This window comes from Pogona vitticeps, chromosome 4 (genome assembly GCF_051106095.1).
Source record: "Pogona vitticeps strain Pit_001003342236 chromosome 4, PviZW2.1, whole genome shotgun sequence".
In the NCBI taxonomy this organism is placed as follows: domain Eukaryota; kingdom Metazoa; phylum Chordata; class Lepidosauria; order Squamata; family Agamidae; genus Pogona; species Pogona vitticeps.
Window position 1 is genome coordinate 206,564,526 of NC_135786.1, and position 16,061 is coordinate 206,580,586.

The 16,061-nt window shown below is 42.1% G+C and overlaps 2 protein-coding genes across 2 annotated transcripts in view; both read right to left on the reverse strand.

Moving 5' to 3' along the window:
- LOC144589259 (uncharacterized) overlaps nucleotides 1-16,061 on the reverse strand; it is a 486,230-nt gene that overhangs the window by 326,325 nt on the left and 143,844 nt on the right. The window lies entirely within an intron of this gene.
- Nucleotides 8,744-16,052, reverse strand: HEY1 (hes related family bHLH transcription factor with YRPW motif 1). The gene is made up of 5 exons (XM_072999061.2): nucleotides 15,620-16,052; nucleotides 14,732-14,807; nucleotides 14,566-14,649; nucleotides 14,342-14,423; nucleotides 8,744-12,371 (listed from the first exon to the last, which is right to left on the reverse strand). The coding sequence occupies exons 1-5, from the start codon at nucleotides 15,979-15,981 to the stop codon at nucleotides 11,788-11,790; spliced, it is 1,188 nt and encodes a 395-aa protein (XP_072855162.2). The 5' UTR covers nucleotides 15,982-16,052; the 3' UTR covers nucleotides 8,744-11,787.

The window sequence follows — 16,061 nt, forward strand, 5'->3', positions numbered from 1 at the left end:
TCAGCCTTTCAGACAGGGTTTTTCTTTCTGAAATTCTCCTGGGACAAGATGGTCTTAATGGTCGCTAGAGAAAAAACAAAGAAGAAATGCAAGGGGTGCCCATAATATACATCTTTTACTCTGTGTTTGTATTTAGCCATCACTGTTATTGTCATTCAGTGCCTAAGAATTCAAGTAGGTCTGCTTCAGCACAGAAACATATAAGCCTTTGGGAATAACATGTGGGCATAAAGTAACATAAATAAGAAAGTAACACTTCATTTTAACTGCTCAGGGATTTTTAAAGCTTAAAGTACTCCTTAACAACCACATGGTGCTTGCAGCTAAAACCTGTTTAAGTCACACACAAAAAACTGAACAGAAGCCAATCCTTGTGAAATTGAATTCAAATGTTCTGTGTTACTTTCTGGGTCAAAACCAAAAAAATCCTATGTTACTGAAAAATGGAACTGTAGAATCACTTAAAGGTGTCTTGGGGGTGGTGGAAATGAACAATTCTTGATTTCACCGCTGTTGCTTTTCCAAGCTGAGCTATTGTTCTTAAAACCTGACAGAGAATATATCTAATCATTGAGAAACAACCTTAAGACTCTGCTTAGATTTACAGAGTTTCTCTGAGTCAGTTCAAAAACTAAAATAGTATGGCAAGTTTGTGACCAGAGTAGACCTGAACTGAAGTAATGAAGTGATGGTAAGATTGCCTCACACTGCAAGTACTTAGTAATTTAACCCACAATATCCAGCAAGCAGTCAATGTTCTATTGAGGAGGCAGTGTGGGCTATGTTGCAAGTTGGACCTTTGGTGAAACAGACCTCCAAAGGTTTTCACTAGACCAGTGGCTTGAGTTCCCAGACTGGAGTTCCCCATTTTCCGTGGACTAGAGTGCCCAGAAATTCTGATCAGCACAACTAGTGGTGAAGACTTCTGAGAGTGTTAGTCCAAGAACATCTGGGGAACACAGCACTAGAGAACTAGGAAATGCTCTGAGGCCAGTTTTTGGATGATGGCACGGTCACTTGTACAGTGGGGGTGGATAATTTGTGCAACTGTGCCAGTATGACAATGGTTTTAGGCTTATGCATGTATGCCTTAATTGTGGTCATAGTAGTTTAATGTTCCTAATTCATGTTCTATAGTCAAGTATTCTTGGTAACATGTTGTTCTTGGGAACCTGTGTATAAAAGAACATAATAATTATGATGAGATTAAATAAATGTCTTTGAATGCTCCAAAGAGCTCCAGCTTCCTCTTCTTTTTCCTTAGTCCCTTCTTGTCAGGCAGAGGCCAACTGGAGAAAAATGATTTCCACTTTAAATGACTCTCCTGCCTTTGATACACAATAACTTACGTAGTCCCCCTGAATAAAGTCCACCTATCCCCTTGTTTTGGTACTTCATCTGTTTCATGGAGTGTGTTGCTGATTACGTATACTTCCCACCAGAAGGAAGTACATTTTGAATAAGGACCATTCAGTTCTAGTACGGGATTTCCTCTTGTTGTTGATAGCTTCCTTTGAAAAGATGAGGCAATAATGGCCAAAGAAAATTCAAAGGGAGAATCTATGTGATACAAAAGATAGATTGTTCAACTTAACTGATGTTTTCCTTATAAGTAATCCAGAGAAGAGCTATTTTTAACATGGCACAAGAATGCTGCATGTTCTGTGGTCATGAACTAATACAAAAACCTAATGGCCCTGTTGATAGAGCCAAGCTACACACAGGCTTAAATGTGTCTGCATCAGATATGCAAAGCAGGGAGTTCAATGCAAATGGTTTCATGGCCCCTTGTAATTAATTGCATCCAATTAGCCTGAAGGGAATTTACCCCCTCTCTTCCTACTGAGAATTATCACTTCTTTGAATGTAGTATCTCCTCTGAGAAGAAATCCCCAATTTGTACCAATACTGGTTGCCAGTTTGTTTCCATGTTTTTTTCCTGGGATCAAGAACTTTTCTGTAGTGGCTCTCAGTTTGTGGAATGGTCTCATGACAGCTCACATAGAGGTTTGGCTAAAATAAGATCATTCCAGAAGACTTTTAATGAATTGCAAAATGGCAATAAAAACATTTAATCCAGAAAGTGGTGGCTGCTACATTACAAAGTGATTGATAAACTATGTGGCCATCAGGTTTTCATATTAATCCACCATTCTAGTCATCTTCCTTCAAAACTTGGAGATATTGCTGATGTTTTCTACCATGGAATAGGATGGGGTGCTGTATTAGATCCACACCACTCCTTAGAAACCAATCAAGATTCATCTGTGGCCACTAATTTTGTTGCTGCCACTACAGCTATAGGCATGTGCTAGTAACTATGGAAGTTCCTGATGGGACAGGAGGATTCCAGCACATCTTCCTGAACCATGGAACCTTACCAGTGTGCAGGTCAAAATCTTTCCTTTCCTTCCAGAAGTGAAGCAGGTGGGTGACTGGAATTGTGTGGCTGGATTGGGTTACCTCCCAGAAGCCGTAGCACCTCTCCTCCTTTTACAGTATAGTCTGATAGCAGCAGCAGCAAATAGAGACACTGGGATCTGAAAACTGGACAGATGATGATCACATTTAAAAGCATGAGCTGTGTACTGCCCACTTCCCCAGTTATATTCACTTGTAAGTAAGGCCCATCATATCAGACAGAGCTAATCCCAGGTTAACTTGTACAGATAACTACAGGCTGGCAGTGTTGCTCTTTAGTTAACAGTAAGCAGCTAGATTATTGCACTGAGACCCTTTTTATCAAGTAAAAATATGTTCCTAATTAAGGGAGGATTTTTTTTAAAGGAGGGGGTCTTTTCTTTTTTGTTATGGGTGCCTGCATCTATTCAAGAGTGAGTGTCATTTGGGCAAGCCACTTATAGCATAGCAAAGCATACTGCGTATATACTGCCCCATAGTGCTTAAAGCACTCTCTGAGTGGCTTACAATTTAATTATGGAGACTAAACATTCCCCCTCCCCTGAAGGTTAGGTTCCCAGTTTACTGACCTTGAAACGATGGAAGGCTGAGTCAACCTTGAGCTGGCTACCTGGAATTGAATCTGGGTTGTGAGCAGCTTTGGCTACAGTGCAGCACTTTAATGACTGCACCACAAGGCTCCTATAGCACAAGAAATGCATTATTGTTGGCTGTAAAACAGTCCCTGGAAAAGTCCCTGATGTTGGGAAAGTGTGAAGGCAAGAGGAGAAGGGGACGACAAAGGACGAGATGTTTGGACAGTGTCATCGAAGCTGGAAGGCAGTGGAGGACAGGAAGGCCTGGCGTGCTCTGATCCATGGGGTGACGAAGAGTCGGACACGACTTAACGACTAAACAACAAAGCAGACATCTTTCACAGTGCCATGATACTATTCCACAATTGTCCATGGGCCAAAGTAGAAGGGATGCAAGAGATCCCAAAGGAGGTGCAAGGGTGAAGAATAGAAATCTGTCTAAATACCTAGTCTACATTTTGAGGGCATGCTCACTGGCATTCATCCCACAAAACTGCGCTAGTCAGTGCTCTTGATACCCCTTGCACCTAATCTGTTATAACAGCCATGTCAAGATTCCAACAAATGCAAGATTTTTATTCTCAACGTGTTCTCAACATACCTTGCAAAAAAAGCCCCAAACACATACTGTACGTTGCAGTTGGCCACCTTCCATAACCACCTTTGGGCTCCTGGTGATCCATGAAAACACTGTAGTAGCCCATGGGAAACAGCACTGATTTGTCAGCAAGACCCTTTTGTGTGTGTGTGTGTGTGTGTGTGTGTGTGTGTGTGTGTGTGTGTGTGTGTGTGTGTGCGTGCGTGCGTGCGTGCGTGCGTGCATGCGCGTGCGCGCGTGTGTGCAACTGAGGAACCGTTTGCAGATATAGGAGCATACCATTGGATAGGAAGCATAACTATCCTTCATGAATGTTACTTCCCTTGACAAAAGGAAATGATAATTAGCCCAGGGCAGGACATTTTGTTACACTATAAACATCAGTGTTCAATCTTTGAGGGCACTCCAGTCCCACAGCATGGTCATTTAAGAACAATGGGATCAGAGGCAGAGGTATAAAAAGCAATGTGGTTCATTATTCTTTTCAGGCTTTCTAAACTGTACATCCATTCCCTAATTAGCACTTGTGCAGCCTCTTATGTAGAGCATGAATTTTTTTCTCCCCTCAGAATATTGGTTGTGTATGGAAGAAATAGAGAGTTTGGGGGGAAAAGTAAAGTTTAATTACCTGGCTTAAGATCCAGGGCCCCGATCCTGCAAGCTTCAGGACAAATCTTATTACCTTAATGAAGACCAGTTGCACTTGGGCCAGAACAATTATCCTTTCATCCCAGTCTCCTGCTATGGCCAGATCTGTGCTTTTTCAACAGTATCGGGTATTAATGAAGTGTTCTATTGTCATACACACCCCACACCTATGCACTTCATTGTTAGTTCACCATAAAGCAGCTGCCTAGAGTATCCTATTCTGTTACCACTAACAATCCCTCTTGTATGAATTTGTCTGGTTGCTTTCTTGAACCTAATTATGCCTTAACCGATATGGATGTGAATGATATGGCAGACAGCTTCACAGTTCATGAGGGTTTAAATTATAAGCAAACATCTGGATCTGAAACGTAATCTATTCCATGTAGACTAAGGCCAGAACCTGAAAGAAATGCCCTTCTCTGCAGTTAGGGTGGCCACTTGTCTACCAAAAAGAAAAGGAGGAAGGAAAAGACAGGTTTTGTATAATCTTTCTGTTTGCAACTACATAGTGCCTGACCGCTTACTTTTTAACACTGCTTTCATATAAATGCTATTGGGAACCACCTGGAGCACGGAACAACATATACCAAGAATCGCAGCCCTGGCCCTATGCTCTTTTGCAGGTGAATACACAAGCCCATTGTGGTAAATTTCTGTCCATTTCAAGTAGGTAGATGGAGTGCTCAATGAAAGCTGTAGAATCTTTACTGGTGACCTAAAGCCAACCTCTATGGAAAAAATCAGTAATCTAGCAGCCATTGCACCACTCAGTGACATACACAAAGAGGCAGCAACTAAGAGTGAAAGACTCAAAACACATGCATCAAATGTGCATCCATTCTCTGGCTACCATTCCAGATTAAAACCAAGGTAAAGTTGTTGCTTTTTAAATAACATCTGCAAATCTTGAAGGAACAACAGAAAATGCCATAACGATAATGTGGAAAGAAAAAAATAATCCACTTCTTAAAATGGATGGAACACCAGCCACATGGAGTTACTTGAGAGTCACTTAATAGAAAGAAAATGGGACTTTTGTACTGGCACATTTCTTTGTGAGTGCAAAGAAGAACAAGCAACTTCACAACTATGTCAGCGTACTCTATGCTCCTGAAGATGTACCATGGAAGATGTGATGCTAGCTGCCCCCCAAAAATGCTATTGATGTTGCCTGTTAATGGGTGAAAATGTATCAGTTGCATTGCATTGACACAAAGAAAAAAAAAGAAACATTTGTTAACATTAGGGTTACCAAACAATTTCAGTTGAATATTGCTAATAACTTTGTTATGGTAGTTTGTTCTTTTTTAAAAATAGCCTCAAGATCCATATGAGAATGGCAAAAAAAAAGCTCAAAAATTCTATAAAATACCTAACATGGCTTAAACTGTAATTAAAGAATAAATGCATTACTTACTCTGCTTCAAAAGATTTAGAACAATAGTTTGAATTCCTTACCCCTCTTCTAAAATCTAGCTTTGTTGCAACCCTCATTCCCACATTCCCTTCAGAGTAACAAGTTGGAGGTAATTACAGTATACTATTTGTAACTTGTTTCTTCCAAATCTTATAATAGAAATAATGCATATTTAGAAATACTGCATGCAATTTAAATGAAAATTTGTGTTGCCATAGTGAGGGAAAGCATGACAAAATTTTCTGCTCAGCTTTCTCTCCACACGCTCGTGGATAGGTAGCCTAAGCCAGCCATTCTCAACAGAGGGAACATATGGATCCCAAGAACACAATTAAGTCCTTCTGGTCAGATATCCCTACCTGGTCATGGGGCCACGTAAACATATACCAATCATATAATTTCACTCTTATATCCGATGAAGTAGACTTGATCTACAAAAGCTCACATTAAAATATAATAGTTGGTCTTCAAAGTGCCAAAATATTTTATCATTTGGTTTTGCTTTGTTTTTTGTTTTTGTTCTGCTTTTTAAAATTGGGTCTGATGTGCTTGCACAGGCTAACACAGCTATTCTTTCGAAACCTAATCCTTCTGTATTCAAGGATTTATTCATCACATCTTGGGGGTTGACAATGTTTTTTTCTCCAAGCTCTATGTACAAAAGAAGGTCACTACATTCCAGTTCCCACCACCCACAATCTCAAGCCATTCATTTTTCAGGAGAAACCAAGACAACTGTTAGGGCCACCCCCAGGTTACTGCTTAATACTTGGCCAGCTTTCCACTGTTAAGCACTCAGCTGTCAGAAGTGGGAAAGTTCACTTTTGCACCTTTTGGACTCCTGAAGCCAAATACAAAACAAGGTCCTAAGTGCACCTTCTGCTTTTCATTTCTGGTAGAAGAACCACCTCTGAAGCTTTAGAACCCAAGATCATTCAATGAGAGATGCTGTCTTATGGCCCATATCTCAGCCCATTTGTAGATGGAAGTCCTCCACAGAGATAAATTCATGAGAGAAAATGAAGTGGCAAAGGAGGCTGCACCCATCAGAAGCTATGCATTCACTTCTTCAGAAATGACTAGCAGCTGGACCACGTCCTCAAGCACAAGATAGCAAAACCTACCTATCAATGTCAATAGGTAAAAGGTAGTTGGTTGAAATTACTGACCTTTTAATCACAGTAAACAGTTTATGAAGTCTGTGCCCCAGCTCTTTGGATCTTTCAGATGGCTCCTATCACAGGTTCTTCATTTGCCTGGATGACAGGGATTGCTACAATGTGCTACTACTTTACTTTCATTCTTGTTCCTTGTTCTCCATTTGTAATGTTCTGCCACAGCTATGGAACATATTTATTTTGTGATTTTTATTTTATTTTATTTTTGCAAGTCTTCATCAACAGATGCCCTAGAAATACTGGGGCAGATTTAAGTTGCATGGATGGAAGTTCATTCCCCACTCTCCAGAACACCTTTCTGAAGTAGTCGCAAGGGGATGAAGGAATCACATCAGTCACCTCCCCCAACTTTTGATTGCAAGTGGAACCCCACTGAACACTACCCTAGACCTAACTCATCCGCTATTTTGTTGGGTTTTGTTTTCAGTTTATATCAATAAACACAACCATCACAAAAGAGGAGCAAAAGAATAAAAACATTGGTAGGAGAGTGCAAGGCAACATCCCTCAGTTTTGCCCTATCATGAAGTTTCAAAATGTGAATAATGAAAAATAAAACAGCCTTTCGCATCTGGGGTTTAAAAAAAAGTCTCCTTGACACTTGACTTTTTTTGTGTGCACACTAAGCAAACATCCCCAGGTGGGATCACGTGTTCTGTTCTTCCTTTTGTCTGCTGTACCTTTTATGAGTAGGAATGAGGTACATTTGACCCTCCAGATCTTGCTGGACAGCAAGAGCAGGCAACGTAGAGTTTCAACTTAGAAACACGCTGCTTCCAAATGCCCGCTCAGCTACAAAACTCACTGACTTAGGGCCAGACACTCTCTGTTTGACCTACCTCACACGGCTGTTGTGAGATTAAACTGGAGACAAGAAAAGCCACGTATGTCACCTTGAGTTCTCTTGAGGAAAAGTGGCATGCAAATGCAATGACCAGATGGCACTGGGACAATAGCTGAAATTCAACTGTAGGAGATCCCTCTCAGTCACTGATACAACTGACCTCTTGAGTCAATGGTACTTACACAACTGTTAACTTACCAATTTCCCATTGATTCAGTGGCAGAAATCCTGTTGTGCAGATCCATGTTCACAATTGTGATCATGTCATCAAGTGAAGCAAATTGTCACTGACTAAAGGCTTCCTTTGGCAGAGTGTATGCTACTTTGTTGCATTGAGTGTGAGTTGTACACACCCCAAAAGTGCCGATAACCAGCAGCTATTTATCTTCAATCAGTGGCAATTTGCCACGGATGAATACATCCTCACTATACAGAGTTGTGCAGCAGTATTTCAGTCAAGGTATCTATTCTAGTTGAGACTGGAAAACAGGTTTAGGCCCATGAAAATGGTTCTTATATGCAAAGCACAAGCATATTTAACCAAACACATGAAACTGATTATTTTTCTATTGCAGATATGGGACTATCAAATAATTTTAAAGAGGTTTCCTAATGCTCACCTTGCAAATAAGTGGTGCCTCGCAAGACGATTGCCTTGCGGGACGAAAAACCCGCAAGACGATTAGTTTTTGCAATTGCTATGGTGCCTCGCAAGATGGTTTCTTCTATGACCATGCTTTGCAAGACGGGTTTTCTTTTTCCCAAGACCAATGCCTCACAAGACGAATACATTTCATTTGTCTTGCAAGGTTCCCATAGGGAACCTCACAAGACGATTTTTTCGCAAGACAGTGATTCTCGCAGAACGAATTACATTCGTCTTGCGGGGCACCACTGTATTGTGAAAGTTGACTTCATAGGACAATTAGAAGATAACAGTGAAATAGAAACATACATTATTTACTGAACATTACATTTAGAGCAATACAAAAGATGACATCTTCACCATAACCTGTTGAAAACTGTTTTTTCCTTTTGTGTAGCTAGAGAAAGCTGCCATTCAACTTTATCTTCTTATTTTATTTAAAGACAAATACAAAAAAAGAGAGAAAGATCAAACTGAATTTGGTGGAACTCTCTTTAGAGTTTCTGTTTAAAGGGCAAACCTGTTCAGGGAGATTTTATATATTCAAACCAGTATACAAGAGGTTTCCCCAAAATGTGGGGTCCTTTTCTCATTACCCTCCAAGGTTAAGTCCAGAGCCCAAAAAACCCCTCCCCCATGTATTACAGTGATCTTGATGATGTTCATCTATTCTATGTTTTGAGCCACCGGAATACTGCACTGTAAAATCCAAAGTTCTGTGACATGAAAACTAACGGAAGAAAGGAATGACACAGATTGCAGCAAATATTGGCCAGAATCCTATTACACATTTACACTGGGAAAAATCAACTGATAAGAATTTCAGTGGCAAATATTTGCAAGTTGAGAAATCAGCCTATACATTTCCTGTTATGAAGCACACATCTATGCTGACCTCTTAACATGCACCAATTTGCCACTAAGAATTATGCAATTACACTAAAGTTGTAAATAACAGGATTCTAAACTAAATTATCTTCATTTCTATTGTATTGTTAAAAGCAGAATTAGCACATTTTCTTCTTCTAGCTAGTCCCACCCACCCCCATGGGACAGAAGATCAATGGCATATGTGACAGTACAATTGGCCCCACCTTTAAGTGGAGTGATGAGGTTGCCTCTGGCAGATTACTTCAAATGTTATGAAAGGGTAACAAACTGCAAATATGTTGTAATTACATGTTTATTTCACTTTCTGCCTCTGGTGCCAAGCAATGTCACTAATTTAGGATATTGTGCCCATTGGCTTTGGGGAGGAAGAGCTCTATTTGCTATTATGCCTCAGATAGCAATATGTCTTGGGCCAGCCCACTGCAGTGTGATGGAGCAATAGAAAAACTTCCTGTTAGAGCAGAACAATAGAACCAACCATCTCAGGAGATGATGTGTGCTCCAACACTGGAAGCATTCAAGACAAAGTCTGATACTCCTCTATCAAATATAATGAGAGGGTTGGACTCAATGGCTTTATAGGTCCTTTCCAACTCCATAGTTCTATGACAGTTCAATAAACATTAGCTAAGAGCACCAGGAAAAGTCCTGGAATTGCTGTCATTTTCTCCGTTTCTCAGCTACTGGAAGACCACATGAAGCCTTTTTCATATATAAGCATTAGGTGTAACATGTTATGCTTTCCACAGCTGTTCTACAGCAGTGGAACCTCCAATTTGGAAAAAATAAATCTTAGCAGCTCAAGTTTCCTCAGGTACCACCATATTCTCTCATGTTCTGCCATCACAATAGGTGATATTCTGCTGTGTCCAGGTGTGAAAATAACAGGCAATGGGTTTTATTTCATAGGTTATGTACTTCTGTCACCAAATAAGAACTTTCTGCACCCCATGGTTCCCTTTGTCATCCTAAATCTTTTTCAGTACTGTTTGGGAATTCTCTGCAACAGATGGGGAATAATATATCTGAAGGAAAGAGGAAGAAGAAATCTAATCTTTCTTATGACACGCCAAGAAAGCAAAATACCAAGTAGCTGTCCACCGAATTATCTGTTCCCTTGAAGATACTCATTTCCAAGTCCAGTCAAGAGGTTATGGTTAAAAGGGGTTTTAAGGAGAGCAACCCAAGGAGAGAACCAGAAATACCTCAGACCTCACTTTAATCAGCACCAAATTTAAAAGTGAACCTCAGTTGAAACAAGATTAATCACACTTATGTTCTTTTGTTATCAGCTTAAAAAGTTTGTGTTCATTGACATAAGTTCTATGTATTTCACTGAGACTAACAATCATTAACTAGGCCTGGATCTCAGCCCATGTTCTCTGGCTGAAACTGGACAACCTTTCTTAGAGTGACTTAAAGTGATGACTTACCTAAATTCAGACAAGAAAAAAGGACGGAAGTGAGATAATGGGTGACATCCTGTTGCTTAGCATAGCAAGTTGCAACTAGAATAGGAACCTACAGAGGACTTGACTCACCAAATCCCCACTTATTCAATGGGCCTGCACTAGATTGACTTTCTACACTAAGCACTAGGGTTTCAGCTAATTGGTTGGATCCCAACGAAGGCAGCTGAAGATAATTTAGTTGAAATTAGTGGGGTAAGAGGGTGATTGACTGACACTGCACTCAAAAAAATGCATGCTAACTTGGGCTGCAGTTCTGTACATGATTACTTGGGAGGATTTGATTGAACTCTACAACTTACTCTGTAGTAGACACAAGACTTGTGCTGCCTGGCTTCGGTGCAACCTTGTATATCAAAAGCTGAAGTAAATAAGGAAAAGCTCCTAGCATAAGTGATACTTGTAGATGTTGGCTTCATGGGAAGGGGGGGGAAGAAATATAATCTGACACATGAAACTGAGCAAGGGTTCTAAAATGGAAATCAAGATGTATTAGAATCTGCAAGCTAGACTGAACCACTGATCTAGTAACAAAAGTTATATTCTTCTTCTCAGATAAATCAGGTCCATCTGGTTTGTCAATGCTTTTGCTCAGAAATACAGAAGTTAGAATATAGTTAACACAAGATTGTCTCCTTTGAAAAACATCTCAGTTTCACCAAAAGAAAGAGAGAGAGAGAGAGAGAAAAGACAAAAACAGAACAAAATGTGTGTTAAGGCTCTTTTGTTCTAAGCAAAAAGATATTCTACTCTTTAAAAAAAAGACCCAGCGTTCTCAGACAAACAGGATCATTCAAGAAATTCCACTAATTGACTAACATAATAAGATAGTCAGCACAAGTCTATTTTTAAAAATAACATCTACTGTGGTTTAAAGATTTGGATAAATATTGGGCAATCCCCCCCCCAACTGCTAACACATTATGGGGAAGGAAGAAGAGGAACACTCTTTTTTTGTACAAACTCTGTTAAAAGCAAAATTGTACCTTTTACATAAAAACTGTTAAAGAGAATTTAGAACTGAAGTTGGAAAGGCCCCAGCTCAGCTGGATATTTACACACACATACCACATGCACACAGCCCCCTCTCTACCCCCTTAGAATGCACCAATCTCAGTCCCCCATGGTCTGTAAGGCTTGCCCAGGCTGGCAGATTGTGCTGGCGTGGATGGACTGAGAGTGTTAGGGGACAACAGATGGAACGAACCAAAAGGAAAAGGAAACGCAGAAAGGGAAGCCATGGAGGACAGCAAAGGGGGAGAGAGTTTAGAAGCAGAAGTGACTACAGGAAGCACTGGTCCAATGCCACCCGTAGGGGGCAGTCTCAATGACGATGATTCAGCATGAGGAGCCGCATTTCTGCTTGGATGATGGCCTTCTGCAGAAGAGATGGTGCCATTTGTAGACGTATGCCCATTCTGAGACAGCAGCAATTGGTGGGAGATGTGGGGGTGATGTCCAAAAGCATTGCCCCATGGAATCTGTCCAAGCCCTGCATGAGAGCTGCTTGCTGCTTCCCGTTGAGAGGCATAATTATTCAGGTGAGACACGAGGCGGACACGAAGAGGATCGGAAGTGTCTAGGCCCTCAATGATGCTCAGATAACGGGCAACTTCAGCCAAACATTCTCGAAAACCTAGACTCCTGTAGTCCATAGCAAGTGCATGAGCATCAAAATAACCTGGAAGAAAAACAAAAAAGGGGTATGTTCAGAATAGACGTCTCTTTCCATTTATTATCTCTTGACCAATGATCTCTATGGTTCCTACATGTTCTTGGACTTCAGCTCCCAAAATGCCTCAGTCTGCATGGTCAAGGCTTCTGGGAACTGTAGTTTGACAAGATCTAGAGACCCAAGATTTGAAGTATGAAATCTATACCAGGCAGCCTTAATTCTCCCTAAAGAATTCTCCCTAACATCCCAAAAGAATCAGAATAAAATATGAATACAACTGCAGAAACTTCCTGGCCAGATCCTGTGAAAATGAAAGGCACAAGATGGCAAAGAGGCGTTTCAACTCCACATTCATTTTAAACAATTTCTGCCCATTAGCACAGCAGGTTCTAGCCATTAGCGATATAGTACAATCTGACTGACATGTTAGGTGACCAAACAGCAAGCACACTCAGCTCTGAGCTGAAGCTGCCCAAGACTATTACCAAAATCCGCACATGAGGGAAATTTCCTTATTCCCAGGTCTTTCCTCCACAGATTCATTCACAACAAAAAGATAAATGTCATGCAGTAGCAAAATGCTAGTTAATGTGCAGTTGACCTGTGCTAAGTTAGTTCGCAGTAAATTATTCTCTTTGGTGGCCTACAACTCTGGAAGCTCCCAGCCATCCAGCATAGCTATTAAGATACTATTAATTGGAGGGACCTTTTGCCATGTAGCTACAGGCACTGCCATATACATGTCTCCACTCTGCAGCTTCTCCTTTTCTCTCTCCTAGGAACATAAGCTGTTTAATGCAGAACCACCATTGGTCTATTCAGGCCAGTAATGTCAACTCATGGTGGCTCTCTCTAGAGTTCAGGATTTGCTTCTAGTCCTACTAGCAACACAGTGGATTGAACCTGATACAGTCTATAAACAACATGTGTCTGTTAATTCTAAACCTCCTTAGTCACAACCCAAAACCTAGATATTCTGGAGCAGTAATTCTGATTTTAATAGGAGTTATTAATAGGTTGTAAATTGCAGCTATTGTACATCAATAAAAAGCTTATTACTAACAGGTTATTTGTAAACAACACTGCACTTTCTCACACCTTCTTTTAGGGCATACAATTAACTGTTTATTATGTTTGTATAGTGAGTTTTGGTCCATGAGACAGCTCACAAGCTAAAATGCTAAAAAACAGAAACACTATAAAATTCTTAAAATATAACCACAATTAAAAGAACAAAGGAAAAGATAAACTATGCACAGCCCAACCCTAAAGTTACCTAGACGTGCATTCTATTGCTTTCAGTAGAACATCATTCCCTTCCCTCTAAAGAAAGTAAATGTGTAAAAAGGGTAAAAAATGTCTCCATCCTTCCACCCCATTTATTCCAGAGTAGGCCAAGGTATCAGGCAAAAACAAATGAAAAGTAAAAAATATAGAAGATAAAGATGTTGTGGCACCTTAATGACTAACTACTATATTAATGTAAAATATGGCAGTTAATCTTTAAAATGCTACAATGGCTTTATCTTCTTTATTTTTTATTTTGTTTTTGCCTGACATGCTAGCACAGACTAACACAGTTACCTCTTCTAAATCTGCCCAAGAGTATGCAGTCTGTGGATTTGTACTGACAGTCAACATGCCAAAGAGAAAGTATCTGCATTCTGAATAAATCTTCACTATGACGCACTACGGTGTCACAGTTGAGACCTGCAACTCAATTGTTGCAGCCTAGGGGGGCCCTGTTCCACGTTACAGCCAACCAGCCACATCCTCTTCCAGAATACTTCATTCCATTTCCTTTCACTGGCATGTTTCCATGCAAGATTTTTTTCCCCTGAAGCTATTTTATGCTTCTGCAAAACTCAGGGTTCCCATAAACTCATACAGGATTCCTTCTTGTGCCTGAGTTTTGCCATTTTGGCTAGATAAGGAATCAGACCCAGAGTATGGGTCTGCTAGGCAAGAAACCTCACCTTTCCCTCCTGCTGTGTGCAACATTTTCAGATGATCCACAGTCATCTGCAAGATTTCGGCTTTTTCCAGTTTGGCCGATCCCTTTAAAAAAAACAACATGACAAGTCATCAGCATAAAGGCAGATGGATTCAAGCCAAGCAAAGAGGGCAAGAGAGCAGAAACTCAATGAAAACAGAGGGAGCCCAAAAGCACCAACATCACTCCCAGCTACCTAAAAATTACCTGCTTTTCAAAGGCACTCGGCACCAGCCTCCTTAGCTCAGACAGGCTATTGTTAATCCGATCCCTGCGACGCTTCTCAATGATCTGCAAGGAAAGAGGCATTTTTGTTGCAAGGGCAGTAATGGGAATTGAGGGGGGGCATTTAGCACAGCAGCAAGAGACTTACTCCTCGGCGTCTTTTCCTAGCCAAGATCTGGGAAGTGGTGGTTGGAGACATGGAACCCGGAGCAGAGCTCAAGTTTCTGAAACCAGCAAAAAGAAAGAAAAGGTCAGTGCAGATCCAGAAAAAAAAAGCTGACAAGGTTGGAGAGATTTCTATCAGATTACAGCACAAAACTGTAAGTACAGTACAGGAATAGACTCAGGTGAGAAACGTTGACTTCTGACTAATCCCAGGTAACCACCATCTTAACAAACGCAGGGTGCAAATAGCAAGGGTGGGAGCATATTTTAATCATCGGCAAACCCCCCCCCCAGCCCCATTCCATGTGTTCCTGCTTCCAGTGTCAAAATTTGCAATCTAGCCAGCAGGTCTTTGGAAAGGTGAGAAGTGACGAGGCATAAAAGAGACTGCCTAGAACAGGTACAGAGTGCCTTCTCTTCGCCACCACCATAACCACAGAGTCTGTGATCAATGGGCAGCAGCTGCCTTCTCCTTCCCGCTTCCTTGTCCCTCCGCCTTTGCTTTTAGGCATGTTGAACAAACGGAATCGGAAGAAAACACCGAATTTAGTAAAGGAGCAACGAGGTGCGGTCCCACCAAAGCGGGAGGGGGGGGGAGGCGGGAAGGCGCCTTTATTCGAAGTTGCGTCGCATTTAGTGAGGCTAAATCCCAAGAAGTCAACATAGAGTGGGCACCCCTTGCCTTATTATTGCCGCTAGAGAGAAGCGGCAGGGGGACCGCTCACGACCCTCCCCCTGAGATACGGGCCGAGGAAAGGACTGGCAACGTCCCCGGAGACCCTCGCCCGGTGCTTCCCCATCCACCCACCGACCCACCAGGCCAGCCGGTCACCGCCGGCCCCCCCCCCCCAGGACTGCTGCCGCGCCTCACCCATTCTCGTCCGCGCTCTCTTTTTCCACCTCGATGGGCTCGTCCAACTCCTCGCTGTCGGAAGAGCTGTAGTCCGGGTGAGCCCGCTTCATGCTCCCTGGCTTCTGGGCTACCAGCCGGAACACCGCTGGAAGGCTGCCGCGGCGAGCGAGCGGGTGGGTGGCGGCGATCCCCCGGCGCCAGCTCAACAGCGCGCTCTCCGCTCCCCACGCCGCCGCCGCCGCCGCCGCTGGCCGCCCTCTCCCTCTCCCTCTGCCCGCGTCTCCCCCATCCCGTTCCCACGCTTCGCCTCTTACCCGAGGGAGGGGCGGGCGGGGAGGAGCGCCAGGCGCTCCCGGCCACAGAGGACTCTGTGTAGCCATCTGCGAGCCCGACTCTCTTGGTTGGCTAAGGCTCGGAGGCAGCTAGCCAATAGGTGCTGACCTAAAGACCAAGCCGGGAC